The sequence below is a fragment of the Periplaneta americana genome, chromosome 6, assembly GCF_040183065.1.
Source record: "Periplaneta americana isolate PAMFEO1 chromosome 6, P.americana_PAMFEO1_priV1, whole genome shotgun sequence".
NCBI classification, from domain to species: domain Eukaryota; kingdom Metazoa; phylum Arthropoda; class Insecta; order Blattodea; family Blattidae; genus Periplaneta; species Periplaneta americana.
The window spans coordinates 137949424-137965378 of NC_091122.1; the positions used below are offsets into that span (position 1 = coordinate 137949424).

The following is a 15955-nucleotide window of genomic DNA, read 5'->3' on the forward strand; positions in this document are numbered from 1 at the left end:
TGATTTGATTTTACAGACCAGTACTGACAGATCTTGCACGAATTCTTACACTTCTGAATCGTCCAGAACATTTAATAGAATCTCCTCCATCTGACTGGGAGAAGCTGCTAGCGTGGGGAGAACGTGTACTGCGGAGATATAAGAAGCAAAACCCTCATCAGGTGTGTTTGATTTTACTGAAATGTACAATTAACTACAGTATGCTCAAATTTTATTTCAGTGTACCTGTAGATTAATGAAAGTGCTCTAGTTTGTATTGAAAATTTCTATAAGATATATGGAAATCATTATTTTTGATTACTAGATAAAATTTGTGAGACTGAGGACAGATGTATGCCATAATCGGATATTATGTTCAATTATCAATTAGTTATTTTACATACAAAGTAAATGAATGAATGAATGAAATATTTATTAACTACAAATGGGTTTTCACTCCGTGATAGTTACAAGAAAAATAACGAATATAATAAAGACAAGACATCTGACACAAAACTAAAGAAATAACAGAGTTGAAATATAAACAAAAGAAGTCAGTGATAGCAAGTGAGAGAAAGGATAAAGAAAAGGCATATAAAGAGATATGTTATACTATTATATACTCTCTTCACTACTAACATTTTCAACATACTCTGTATATTCTGTTATCACTACACATTAACTGCATTCATTACTCGTAACTAAAACTTAGTGAACTGACTCTGTAACTGACTGCAGTTTCACTAAAAATACTGTGCGCACATAGGCCTATACAATGCGATAATAATAATAATAATAGTAGTAATATGCGTTACAAGAGCGGTATGTTGAAGTTTTCATGTTCGAGGAAAAGTTTGAAAAAGCGAAACGTAGTTGAGCTTTTTTAATTTCCGAGAATTGAAAGAAAACATACCCCTTGTGTATCGTACATTATTTTGTGCGAAGATCGTTTATTACATACCTGAAAGAGGAATTTCTAATTACAGTAGTTGCAATGAAATCTCCATCTTGGTTTCTGTTCAATGACGGCAAATTTGCAAAACAAAAATATCTATCTTCAACAATGTTCCTTTAAAATGTTTTCTGTGTTTACTATACTCCAGCAGGCCGTGATATACGCCTGTCTTTTTTTTCCCCCAGTCTATGATGAGTCTGGAATCTTGTTGATTTTTTCACGGCTTCCTTAATGTTACTTGCATCACGAATGCAGTAACTTTAGTGGAGTTGTAGAGTTTACTTAATTTTTACAAATATTTAAAAACAATAATTAACAGTGCAATTTAGGCGAAATTGCAGTGATAAGTTTCCAATTTATAATTATTACTATATTGAACGTCTCTAAAAATAATATGTTAAAAGCCTAAAGCAGTAAAATCAATATGTCACTTAAGCGGTAAGAAGAGGGAAATTGTTATGTGTGTTAGGTTGGGAATACTGAATGTGGAATTTTAGACTTTCCGCGGATTGGTTTTGTGCGGAAACCAAGCAAATACGCACGATCTCGCACAAAAATATTTTATTTACATCTGTTATAGTCTGTCCACTTTGTAATTTTCTAAGCTATCAAGTTAGGTTGAAATAATAATTTCAAAAAGATACATTTATAAATACAGTGTGTGCATACGTGCACCCACCTGCCCACCCACCCACTTCACTTATGTGATTCGAGTTCCATATATTACAGATAGATGGCAGACTTTCAGTATTTCAAGCAGATTTTTCTCCTGTATTATTACAGTTGCTGTGCGAGTCATATTGCATACTTGCATCTACTTACAATATTTTAATATCGTTCTATTTCTCTTACAGGTTGCTCAGGCACAACTAGTGAGTTTCCTTCAAGTCCCAATTCAGACAAATCAGTCATCAACGCAATCTCTGTACATGGGACCAGAAACAAATCACAGAGCTCTCACGACATTTCAGCCAGTTGTAACAAATTCAGTTGACACGAATAAATACAATAGTAGTCATATTAACCAAAGCCATCAAACCGGGCCATCAACAAATCAAAGCCTGCAGGAGTTTGCCATTTCTACATTTGACAATAATTACAATAGTGCTAATTTAGCAGGTGGTGAAGCAGTACTAAGGAGGGAAGCCACCATGTTACAACAGCCACTCATTGATGGAGACTTCAATCCTTGCTGGGAGTTCAATCCAGCTAATTATACGATCCTTGCTGAGTGGTCTGCGAGCAGGGATTACCTTGTTGAAGATGACTTCTTTACTCTTGGTTTCCGTCCTCAAGATGAAATCACCACTGAACTTTGACAGTACATGTCATTTCACATAAATATGAATAATGATATTAATTATATACTTTGGACAAATAGTAAGATGCTATTTTCTGTTCAGCTATTGGCTTATACTTCAATATGAAGTGCGACTCCTATGTTATACAACCACATCTTGTGGATAGTCATATTTTAAGATGTAGAAGTTTTCTATGAAACTATGAATTTATTTAACGTTGTATATAGTGCATTTTGCAGTCTAGTTGCCTTGAAGAAAGTACCAACAACCAACTAGTGGATACTGTGGAGAAGTTTATTAATTGAATTTCAAGTGAGCTTTAAGAATTGCCTTCTCGTTTCACATGAGCTTAAGCTACCGGATTGTACGTTTTGAATGTATGATATTACATATAATTAAGTGATACACAAAACAGTTACATAACATCTCAGAAGGGAGCGTATTCTAACTTACAAAAACATTTCCTAAACATTTTTAAGTAGTCTGATACACAAACATGTTTATATGTGAAGTATTAAAATTGGTATAGAGCATTCGGAGTTTAGAAAATACCATTAGATATATAGGCGTCTTCTTGACGGATATCCCCCCCTCATTGTAATATAACTAAAATAACTTTGAAAAATGTATTGTGTGTCTTTCTTGTGTTAAATGTATAAAATAGCTTATTTACGTATTATCTTCTTCTTCTTCTGCCTGACAAGTGTTAGGCCACAAGGCCTGTTATGGTCTCACATAGAATTTTCACGCCATCTCTTAGCAGGACGACCCACAGATCTTTGGCCATGTGGTACATAATTATAAATTGCCTTTGGGAGTCTACTATTACTCATTCTTTCCAAATGTTGTTTCCATTTAGACTGATATTGAACAATGTAATATAAAACTGGTTGAGTTTTTAGCTCCTTTAAAATTTCACAATTTCTTTTCAGATCCCATTTAGTATAGCCCGCTGTTCTTCGCATGAATCGCATTTCACAAGCCGTTATTCTGCTTTTATCTGCTTTCCTCAGTGTCCATGCTTCGCTGCCATAGCTGAGCATCGGTCATGCCATTGTGTTGTAGAGACGTATGCGGGTGTGTTTCTGAACCAAGCATGGTTTCATCACACTATTTATAATGCCCATAGCTCTTGTGTATTTATTAATTCCAATTCTTCAAAAATGGAAAGATTGTAATCTAAATATGGGAAACTATTACATCTTTCTAATATTTTATTATCGAGACAAATTTTACTTTGTATTGGGTATTTTCCACAGAATGCCATAATTTTTGTTTTATCTGTTGAAATTTCCATACTGTATGTGGTTGCTACTTGCTTCAAATTATATATTGACCTTTGGAGATCGTCTTCTGAAAGTGCTAATAATACCAAATCGTCTGTAAAGAGAATTTAATCCAATTTTAGGTGTCTGTTAATTTGTATATATCCATGGCGAGTTTGCTTCCACTCTTTAATTATTCGGTTCATATAAATAATAAAGAGAATGGGTGATAATCCACATCCTTGTCTTTCACCAGTTACGTATTATCTAACATATATAAAATAACGTAAGTAAGTCTAAATACTGTAACTAAGCATTGCTCATAAACGCTTTATATTATATATGTTGTACGTTAGAAAATACGTAAATAACTTATTTAAGTTATAATTAAAAGAGCAGGAGATGTCCGTTAAGAAGACACCTATATACCAAATGGTATTTGCTAAACTCCGAATGTTCTATAGAAACAGTGCTATAAATTATCTTTTGATGGCATTGCATTAATTAAATTGCTGTGTCATCTAAAAGTTAAAGCAATATAAGAGTAAATCATATAGTTTATGTCTTATACAAAGGTTGGAATTTTGATAGTGGCAACTATTTATTTATTACTAATACAAAAGTGATATCTATGTGAAACTTCTACGGTCCTTCAATGTAGTCACCAACATTGTCAACAACTCGTTGCCAGCGGTGTAGAAGTCATAGTATCCTGTAGCAGTGCCTATTCTGTTGGTATTTCTGATGGAGAGATCTCTGCCTGCAGAATCCCGGGAACAGTCTGGAATCGAATGTCATGAAGTGGTTCCTTCATCTTTGGGATCAAGTCATAATCACAGGGCTTAAGTCTGGTGAATATAATGGATGGAAAAGCACTTCCCAATCCCAGTGATCGTATAGATCAGCCATGTGCACACGAGCATTATCCTCCAAAATAATGAGAGGGTTCTGCAAAAAGTGTTGCCACATATTTAAAAAAGTGTATATTCATCAATCAATTCCACAGAACTGCTCTCTCTTCTGCTACGGAGGATTAATTATTGACTTATTCTTTACTCTTCTTTCCAAGGTATATTACGTCTACATCTACACAAGAACTCGTTAGGCCACAAGCCAAACTCCTGTTACTGTGCTTTATAGAGAATACTGAAGTACACCAAAGACTGCTTTCAAGTCTTGTTGGTAATGAAACATGCAAAATGACATCTGTTCCAAATGAACACTTATTAATTTCGTAATATGTGAAATTGTTTTGTTTAGATCTAAGTTACAAACAATCTACAAAAGAAATGTAATTGAACAAATGGATATGCCATATGAGTGCGTATGAAATTGATATTATACAGTATATTATTATAACAGTATTAAGTGTATTACTTGGAAAAAAAAAAAAAAAATTCCATAATCAGTAAGCGTTAGATATTAATAGAAAACAAGGTGTTTTTAAGTAAAGTTTCACTTTGCAGTATTACAACAATAAAAATTATTTTCGTATGGTATTAGTTATGATTCAGAAGTTACGCAAATCACAGTATTCGCTGGATGAAATCATGTAATATAAATAATGAATTTAATTAAAGTTACAGTGAATAATGTTTGCGATAGTAGGCTTGTTTCAATTAATAATACATATAAATTTACGTCATTAAAGCCAGCCAGAGAATGTGTCTGATAACTATGATGCCCACAAGCATATGCCCTTAGCTTTTCTCCCAACTTCACTGAGTAAATATTGAAAGAATCACCTGCAAGCATTCCCTTAAGTGCATCAGTTTAATGCCATGGCAACTTACATGTTGCCAATTTTTCATAAACACTACATCTTACTTACTTACAAATGATTTTAAAGAACCCAGAGATTCATTGCCACCCTCATATAAGCCCTCCATCAGTCCCTATCCTGAGCAAGATTAATCCAGTCCCTAGCATCATATCCCACCTCCCTCAATCCATTTTAATATTATCCTCTCATCTACGTCTCGGTCTCCCCAAAGGTCTTTTTCCTTTAGGTCTTCCAACTAACACTATATGCATTTCTGGATTTACCCATATGTGCTACGTGCCCTACCCATCACAAATGTCTGGACTTAATGTTCCCTAATTATGTCAGCTGAAGAATGCAATGCATGCAGTTTAGAGCTGAAAACCCGGGTTCGAGTCCTGGTACCAGAGAGAATTTTTCTCTCTTCTATCCATCCTTCATCTTTTCAGAACTACATACATACATACAGGTTCCATCTCATTAGGGCAGATAGGTACAGTACTGTGCAAATTAATTGGGACAAACAGAAAATTAGAGATACAAGCTTGATATGAACATTTATTATTTTTCTTTTACGTTTTAATAAGAAATGCGACCTCCTTTCACTCTAATTACTTCTTTCATCCTCTTACATATTGAATCAATGAGTTTTCCTTCACTTCTGGGACACGGTACCAGACTTCGATGCCACTCTGAATCATCATCTTTTATGGTACTTGACAATCTTTGACACACTAGATTTCCTAATGCCAACTGCATCTGCTATCTTCCTTAGGCTCATCTCCTTCTGCCTTGTGCGACTCTCTCCATTCTCCTGTAACTTCATCCCTCATAGTCCCAAATATTTTTCTAACCACCTTATATTCAAACACACTTAACCTCTGTTCCTAAACACTACATCAGTTTGCTTTAATTGTATTTTCCAATGCGTGTCGAACAACAGTGGTGTGAGTGCTTCACGTGAAAATTTTCAGACACAATCCCCTCGACTGAAACTTATATTTTCAATTTATGGAAGTTTAATACCGAATCACGACATCATTGCGCAGCACGAATTAAAATGGACTTTAAAAAATACTTGAGGTAACTTGGTTTGTTCTTAGTAATTATTTGATGTACTTGCAGTACCTATACTATAGCAAAGTTCTGAAATAACTCAAATGCAACCACAATAATAAATAATTTCTTCCGTTTAGTATTTATAAGAACAGAGATAAGAAATAATTAAAAGTCAGCAATTGCATCATTATAACAGTTTTTGAAAACATAAAAGTAAAATATGAATAAATAAATGTGTGATAATGTCTGAACATCTTTTGAAGTGAAGTCATTAATAATGTACTTTTATAATGAAATCTGGAGAAAACAAGTAAGGTAACACAGTCTTTTCGGGAGGAGGGAAGATGTAAGGTCATCACAGATTCATATTAATTGTGAACAAAATACTCAGTTTATGTTTCTTTTTTTAAGCTGCTAACATTAACAGCTTATGTTTTTTCTTAATGCTGTTGATATTTAACTAATTGAATGAGGTATTTTTTTAATGGCTGGTACAAATCAAAATAAGATTTCTAAGTGTCTCATTTGTTATTGGACGAAGTTAAAATACCTACTTTTTGTGAAACTAAGGTTGATTGCAGCATTGAATGTCACATCCCATCAAACAAAACTAATGTTGTAACGTAGACTTGTATGTTCACTTATATGAATTAACGAAAACTTAACTTGAGAGAGAGGACATTACTATTTCTGGTTCTCATATCTCTACTTTGTTTAGAGGATAAGAAAATAATTAAGACTAATTTTTTTTTCCTTGACAATATAAACTACAAGTTTATATTTATTTTCCTTGTAACCCAATCTTGTTTTTTTCTATTTGCGTTGAATTTGTCAGAAACCGTAAATATTCACCAACTTCAGTTATCATTAATTATTCTTACTGCGGTAGCTTTTATCAGCAACTCACGGTACAATTATTATATTACTAATTTTGTAAGTTTCATACAGCATTAAATCTAGATATTGTTCACTATCGACCTCCTGATTCTGACCTATATTTTACTATAGTACAGTCTATAAACCATCATATTACACTAACTGCAAAACTACACACTCTGTGTTTCGACAGTACAACTTTTTCAACCTAAAAGCAACTTCCGCCATAGAATCACTAATTTCGCCTATATACTGCAACATAAACATATAATTTATCTGAGAAATGAAAACCTTAACTTAATAAACACAGTGTGATAGTGTGGTTAATTGTTCACTCTGATATGTCACGCAAAATTAAATTTACTGTAACTATTCATATCCAGACTTCATAACAATGAAAGGAGTAGAGACCAGATTAGTCTATACTTTGTTCCATAATGTTTGATAGGAGATGTAAACAGTGCTGGCAGAGAGAGAGAAAAGTACCATTCCACACTTATGTTTAAGTGAGCAGTCTGAAGCATTCTGTCTCCTTCCAACTTCAAGATAAGCGTGAAATGAAACCTCTGCCATTGATTAAAAAGCAATTATCCTTTTCCCTCTCTCTGCTGGCAATGTTTACATCGCCTGTCAGACATTGTGGAATGAAGTATAGTACTGTACTTGCGAAAATAGGAATATTATGTGTTCATTCATAATAGTTCATAATTAAGCCTATGGTCAGTTTTTTTTTTTGTAAAACCATACCTTAACTTAAAATCATTTGTACGAACTTCTCTGTAGGCTACTTTGTACATTTTCCTCTGCATCTCATCCTGTCTCAAGGAAATTAAGAGTTGAGATGTGAACTACGGTATTATTTTCTCCAGCTAGTGAAATTATTGTTTCTAAAACATGACAGAAGAGAGGTTTTGTTACAAATGAAACTAAGTGCCCTTATTATTCAGTAACTCATCATGCACCTGTCATGTAGTAGACCTAGTGGTCTGTTACAGTCTCTTTCCATCTTTCGTAAGATCACTTTAGGGACCTTCTTCCTCGAGGTATGTAGTGAAGAAGGCCTACCTGAACATCCATGCTATTTTCACGTTGAAATCTATAACTATAGTTGTATGTTACCAGATGCTCAACTATGGACATTAAACAGAATTCATTGAATATTAATTTCTTCTTTCTATAGACTGAGAGATTATAGCAAGCTGTTTTTCTTCAGGAGAGTCATTTCGGAAATGCTGTTTGTCTTGATTTCAAATAGTCCAAGCTGCTGTAAGTGAGGATTTACCTTGCTAGAACTTAAAGTTTTTTTAGTGTGCAGTCATACATAATTTTTGCAATAATAAAAAATGACAACAGAATACAAAATTACAACACTGAAAGCAATAGTCTAATATTTGTGAAAACTTAACATTGTATGAGTTACTTGATACAATTATTACAAAGTAAAAGTAATATAAACAATTATAGCAGAATTATGTAAAAGAATTATGAAAAACTATCTTGTAAGAGTCATCAATTTCTTAGAACTTCTTATTCTTTGTTTTTGTGTAGTCATCCTCCTGTGAGTTGTCGTCTTGACATTCCTCTGCATGATTAAATTTAATATGCCAATGAAGTACTCAATCAGAATCAGCAGACTTCAAAAATTAAACACGCAGTTGGCATTAATTACAATGGTATTGTAGTTAACGTGCTCACTAGCCACTCAATTTTTAATTAACAGTTACACGCAGTTCAAATCTACAATTGTTGGCTTTATTTATTTACAGAGTCTGGTGTTTCATCTAATGACTCCCATCCAATATTTGAAATAATAATATCATTATACATCTTGATATCACTAAGGAATATAATAACATATGATGATTACTTTCATGTGTTAATATTGAACTTATTATTATTGAAATTATTTATAAAATATTAACACGTGAAAGTAATTATCACATATTATATTCTTTATATTATAGTCATTGTCGTTTTAGTAATTTTGGTGCCAATTTGTGCAGTAATAAGAATTTCTTTAAAAAAATAAAAAGCCTCTGACTGAACTATTGTTTATTAATACGTCCCAAAATGCAGGCAGAGTGCCTGTAATTGTAAATTTTTTTAATTTTCAAAGTGTGTGATATGAAAAGAGATAAGAGGAAATAAAGGTGTAAACATTTGATAGTGCTAATGTACGAAAAATTCGACTGTCTTGACAAAGTCTGCTTTCATAGCTCTTACTTCAGGTATTCCCGTATATTATTATTTACAGAAGAGGGAATATATACTTCAGGACAATAGCATGGGGAGGGAGGGGAAAAACACACAAGACTCATTCAGATTGGTACTTGAAATGAGGATCGTTGTGCTGTATTGTACTATTTAAAGTTCTTTTGCAGTGTTCCTACTCATATAAGCGGAAAGAATATAATAATAAGTGTTTCATAACATTGCAATTAAAATGAACAGATGTATCAGTAATTTGATTATAATTGCCAAATTTCAGTTGCAGTGAATAATATTTCTTCTCATATTCAAATTCAATTTATTTACAATTTACATTTGAAAATGGTACATATGAATAGATACTTGAAATGAGCATATGCTCGGGTACAGTCCAGTAGAGTCTACATAAATTTTACAGACATCAATAATAATGTTGATGATAGAAATAATAGTGACAATAATAATAATAATAATAATAATAATGATGAAGTTAAAATATTATTAGTTTTACAACACGGTATATTTAATCTGAGTGGCACACAGTTATCCGAACATCTAGAGCATCTGTTTTTTTTCACGCTGGTAATCCAGGTTCAAATTCTGGTGGGTCCAATAGAATTTGTGGTAGGCAGAGATGGTTCTTGGTGGTAGTGTTCATGGAGTACAGTATTCCCGTTTTCCCTACAGGAAATCCACAATTGTTCCATTAACCATCATGATTATCATGTAGTACTATGTAATTAGCCTTCCATTTTGCACTGAGGAAAACGTCCATTTTGGCAAAAAATCTAAAGCTTTTGTGTGTCGCTGATAGTTTGGGATACTTGGGTGAATGACACAAAGTTAAGTACCTGCCATTGAATAAAAAAATATTTTATTTCAGTTCTTGATAATTGTTTTTTCAATACTGTTAAAAGTGTTCCAAGAGCGACTTGATTATTCTGGGATTCACACCACTAAGACGACAGTTCTGCTTATATTATACTGTAACAGTAGTTTGAGGATTCAGAGGAGGAAATAATTTTGTAATTGCCATGACTTGGTGAACAACTTTCTTGTCTCCATTCCCTGCACTTTCCTCGTAAAAGTTATTATTATTGTTTATCACATTTAAAAATTACTTCTTTAATTGCATTTCCAAAACTATGAAAATTAATTGTGCTACTGTCTAAGGAAGATGTCTTGCAAGCTAGCTATAAACTTCGGTACAAAGCACTCTGTGTGTAATTAATTAATGTCCAAAATATGATTTCTCTTTTTTAGTCCTGCATACTCTTACAAAGAAATGTTTGATCGTCAATAATTTTTTTTTCTGGTTATAATTAACATAGATGTTTTTGCTGTTTTCGTTAACAGTAGTTTTATTGCTGGTATTTATTAAATTAAATTTAGTTTAATTTACCATTCACTGTATACACTCATTCATGAGGGATACTTAATTGATTGGGAATAAATTTAAATAGTTGTTTATAAAAGTTAAAAACATATTAAAATTTGAACAGTTGAATTATGTATGAAAAACTTATTTCATTGATTTTGCATTAGTTTCCTGACATCTTAGTATACTTCAGCTAGATTCCTTGTGATGAAATTGTTAAACATAATTGAAGTTTTTGTAATTTTCCTCAGTCTTTCTGAAATAATATCTTGTGTGATGGCATTCCAAATTCCTGTAATTCTATAAAGCTGCATCAGGATAATTCAATTTTCCATGCGTATGCATGCAGTCTGGGAAAAATATTGAAAGAATTAAGTTTAAAACGCACGTTGAATTAAGATGCATGAAGATTTTGTGTCTACATGGTGCGCTGTTTTGAATGATATATATCAATCTTGCATGCAATGCTTGAATGCGTAAAATTGAAAGAAAAGTTGAAACTGTGTAGATGCACCTTAAGAGGTATGTAAGCAATAAATGCCACATACATTAAAATTATTCCTCCTTCACAATATATGCAATTATGATGAAAGCCTTGTATTGATTTAGGTTGATTAATATTTTACTTTTCATAAACGGATTATTATATACAAAGAAATGAGAGTGAATGATCATCTATAATACGCTATTTACACAGATGTGTTTTTATTCTTGTACCCACTATTTAAATCTAATGACTGCAACCAATGTATGTTAAATAGTGCATATAGTTATTTATTTTTTAGTATAATGTGTGAAATGTTTCTTGATTTGATTGTAGATTTAACTCAAAATGAAATCGATATAAAAAATGCAATTATGTAGACTACATCATCGTGAAGAGTCTTAAACAAGAATGTTAGTCTGTTATAAACCAAACAATATAAAATATTTCAGTCGTAAATTACAAACCTGTTTCAACAGGCACATTCTTAACTTTGATCAACTTTCATTTCGCGAATGATGAAAGCTGAAGGCATAAAAAGTTGCTATATTTTTCATTTTCTTTGAAGTATGTGGTGGTATAGGCTATTAATCATTATTTGATATTATTATGTACCGGTATTGCAATGATGAGTGAAGTTTTGTAAGTGGTACCGCCTATGAAAACTTGATTAATGTCATTACGCATAATACTAATAGGCCTAGAAAACGTAATACCATAGGCTGAAGGAAACATAGTACGATGTTCTGTTAGTAAATTTAAAAGTGTCATTGTATTTCATAAACCAGCCTTTGTAAATTAGGATTATACAAAAGTAATATCTACGTATTCTCATTTTAACATTTTTATAATGGATAACATTGAAGTGAATACCTTTGAAATCATGCGCATTTCTGTTGCTGTCATAAATGATGAATATTATATAATTATTAAGGTAATAGCGATTGGCCATTCTTAACACACATTAAAGCCAAAAATTATATTTATATTCAAGATGTATTGCTCAAGCATTTAGAGTACTAGTCATTCTTCCAGGTGAATACATTTTTAAATAGTTCTTAGTATTGCATAATTTAAACTGTTTTGTAAATAACCTTTAAACATAAGAATATGTATATAGAATATTTCATGTATGTAATTGATATATTTTATATGTACATAAGATGTATATTTCTTAAAATACCATATTATATTATGTAATATTCTACATTAAGTAGAATGCATGAAGTACAAACTTTATGTTCATATGTATTTGTTTAGTAACGATATTGGAGTTTGTGAATTACATGCTGTTGAGATAAATACAGAATTCATAATTACTTTACATTTGGTACTTCAAGTCATTTTGTGAATGGTGAACACATCATCCTTTGACCAAACACTTATCTTTTTAAATCCTGTCATTTCCTGTTCGTACGTCGCATATTATATTAATTACTCATCAAATTTATCCGTTTTCGTCATAAAATACATTCCTGTAATCATTAAGGTACCGTATTTAAATGCCAATTTTTTTCTTCTAATTTTGCATAGCCTATTTTTTTCATAATGTGTGCCATTAACGCATGCGTCTTTTGTATGGTAATATGATGTTAATTTTCAAATAGGAACTTAATGATCCATCAAACGTTGAATTGTGTAAGGAAACAACCAAGGAAAGAAATTTTTCTAAATTTGATGATCGTCTAATTGATTTGATACATCATTTTTTTAACAGGTTGTATTTACAGTGTATTATCATCAGCTATTCAGTTTATTACATTACTGTGTAGATCTTCTTCTTATTCTTTTTCAATTTTCAATAAACAGTGAATGGTGCTTTTAAGTAGCGGGAAAGTAATGTATTGCATAGAGAGAATAAAGTGTTTTAAGAAATGAATCCAATGAAACGTATTTGATCAATTTTCCTTCGTGGCGATCGAAACTATTTTGTTCTTTACATACTAATATTCCGAAGGTTCGTGTGCGGGGGTAGCGGAGTGATACGAAAATCGACTTACGGCTATCGATAAGTGGCTTTGACGCTAAAATGTGTTTCTTTCTTTCTTTTTATAAAATTTCCTTTGAAATCAGTGTAATTTGTGAATAAATTATGCATAATGCATTTATATGTGTTTCGTAAATTGTGCATATGGAGGTGATTTTCAATTTTTAACACCGTACAGATGACAAAAAGCAATTAATTTACAGTCGCCTGGAAGCCGTGATGTTTCGCCATGACAGCTAACCTGTTTATTGTCCGAAAATCGTCATTTTATAAAAAACTATAAACAACGCGATAGGTAAGTTATGAATGCTACGAGTGATATATTTGTAAATATAAGTGTATGTATTTTGTACGTAATATAAGTTTCACAAGTTTATAGTAAATACATGCAATTTTTTTTTTTCATATGCTCTAGCGTTGGTAAGCCTATAACAAGGCTTTGTGACAATGACAGCCGCGTATTTAACACCACTTTGTTTTGCCCAAATTTATGACAGAATAATTGGTAGCAACGTAAATTATTGTAACCGATCGTTACTTTTTTCCGTATTGCTTAAGAAGAGCATCACGAAAGAACCCCAATTTGAGTTTGATGCTGTACTAAAGACGAACAAATATTTTATTTTTCCAGTTGTGTTATGTAATACATAGGACAGTACCATGCTTCATGGGCGTATATTTAAACGACAGTACCTATTGTTTTATGGCTATTTTCTTCTTGTCCCTTTAACTATTCAACAGTTTTAAGCGATGTATATATAAGATATACATATTATAATTTAGAATAAATTTTGTGTCTGCTATAGACCAATTTACCTTTTGTCATGTACTTTCAGTGTGCCTTATGATAATTTATTAACTTCAACACATAAGTGTTCTGCACATAGGAATCTGTGTTAAGAAAACAGTAGACTTAAGGTAACTAGGTACCAGAAATTGACACAGTAAGGAAGTCCTGTTTGTAATTAACTAAAATCAATACAGGTAGCTGAACGAAACTGTATTGAAATTAGCGTTGAGGTAGTTCCGATGATTTTGGAAGTGAAAATCGTTGAATTTATAAGAGATTTTTTGTGGCGATTCAATTGATCGTATATGAAAAGATATAACAAAAGCTTAAACTAACCAAACCCAACCTGTTGCAGATTGTATATAGACCTACAAGGTGTATAAGCGGAGTACGAAGGGAATTACCTTAGCGCTAGTTTAATCTATGTGGGCGTGTTTGCATATATTATCATGTAGGCCTATCAGTGTTTGACATTTTACCTGTACTAGACTTAAAATTCAGATACTTTAACATTTATTGAACATTAAATCAAACAACACATCATCAAAATAAATAATACTACCGGTAATTAATTAAGCACTGCAGTAGCCTATGTTATAATAAGAGAAAATCTTGTTGTACACAATACAACATAACGCATTCAGTTTTCTAGCCTTTTACATTTAAATTGATACTTCAGGTGATCTCCTGCTCTTGAATGAATGAAATGAACTGTATTAAATATTACGTAACAGTAACTCAGAATAAAGTCGACTCCCGATAATTCGCGGTAATTAATGCAAGAGCTTCTGTGATATATCGAAAATCGCGAATCATCCATAAAATTTTTTATTGTTAATCATAGTCCAGTAAAAGTTACTCTGACAGGTTTAATTACTGAAATAAACATCAAAATCAAGTGCTAAACGCGAAACAGTGCAGAACATTTTGAAAAATAAAATATTATAGAGTACTGCAGTGGGATAGAATTTTAAAATAAGAAACAAAATTTTACAAAATATCATAAGACACTTTAGTTTAACAAAAATAATGTTATTTTTATTTACATCGTAGAGGATTATTCATTTCTCCTGATTTTAGATCGCAGATTTCTTGATAGAGTGGGAGAGGATAAATCGAGTAAAAACGGAAATGACATTACTTCACCCCGTCCCAAAAAAAAAAAAGGTCGCGAATTATTGGGTGTTGATTGATGAAGTGTTATTGTTGGTCATTTTTGAAATTACATTTCAATTTCTGATCAGCCCACTTTTGCTTTTAGAGGAGTACTTGAGGCCATTTTTCCCTACTGACGAAATCATGGATCCTAAATTTTGAGTAGAGCTTATTTCAAATATAGTAGTGGTCATCATAATCACTTGAAACTAACGAAAAGAGAATGTCTGTAGACATTGGCATAACATGACTTTAGAACTTAAGGAAACTGTTCTGTGACAGTGAGTTTATTACATAATTGCTCTTTGCTTGCCTGATGAACTGATGTTTTTAACCAATATCTAAATTGTAGTAATTACATTATTTATTGCGATTTTATAAATTCATAATATTTAAACACTGCTAGTTTGGCATAACTGCTACATTGCACGCTCCGAAACACATTAATTTCCATTGTACATACACAAGTTAAATTACTATTGAAATCTGTAGTACAGAATTTTGTTTGGCATGTGACGTGCTATTTTCATACAGACAAGAGCTTGGATTCACTTCTTTATGTTTTGTGATGTGCAGCAAGAAACACTAATTTAGAGAAAGAAGTAAGCATTGGAAGACTGCTGCTTGAAAGCTGTTTTCTTGTATAATGTAGCATACTACATCACATTCAATGTAACATTGAATTGAATTGAATTTAATGGAGGGAGTCACTATGGCACAGCACTGCAAGCTTGTTCAGATCTATTGCGCTAGCCC

General features: G+C 32.2%; 2 protein-coding genes across 2 annotated transcripts in view; both read left to right on the forward strand.

Moving 5' to 3' along the window:
- T48 (FU domain-containing protein T48) overlaps nt 1-12591 on the forward strand; it is a 66713-nt gene extending 54122 nt beyond the window's left edge. The window contains exons 5-6 of the mRNA XM_069829048.1: nt 17-161; nt 1789-12591. Of these exons, the coding sequence (XP_069685149.1) occupies nt 17-161; nt 1789-2253 (610 nt within the window). The 3' untranslated portion in view covers nt 2254-12591. The remainder of the gene's footprint in view (nt 1-16; nt 162-1788) is intronic.
- Nucleotides 12592-13252: 661 nt separating this feature from the next.
- LOC138701789 (zinc finger protein 28-like) overlaps nt 13253-15955 on the forward strand; it is a 55398-nt gene continuing 52695 nt past the window's right edge. The window contains exon 1 of the mRNA XM_069829049.1: nt 13253-13549. The gene's annotated coding sequence lies outside the window, so the exon portion shown is untranslated. The remainder of the gene's footprint in view (nt 13550-15955) is intronic.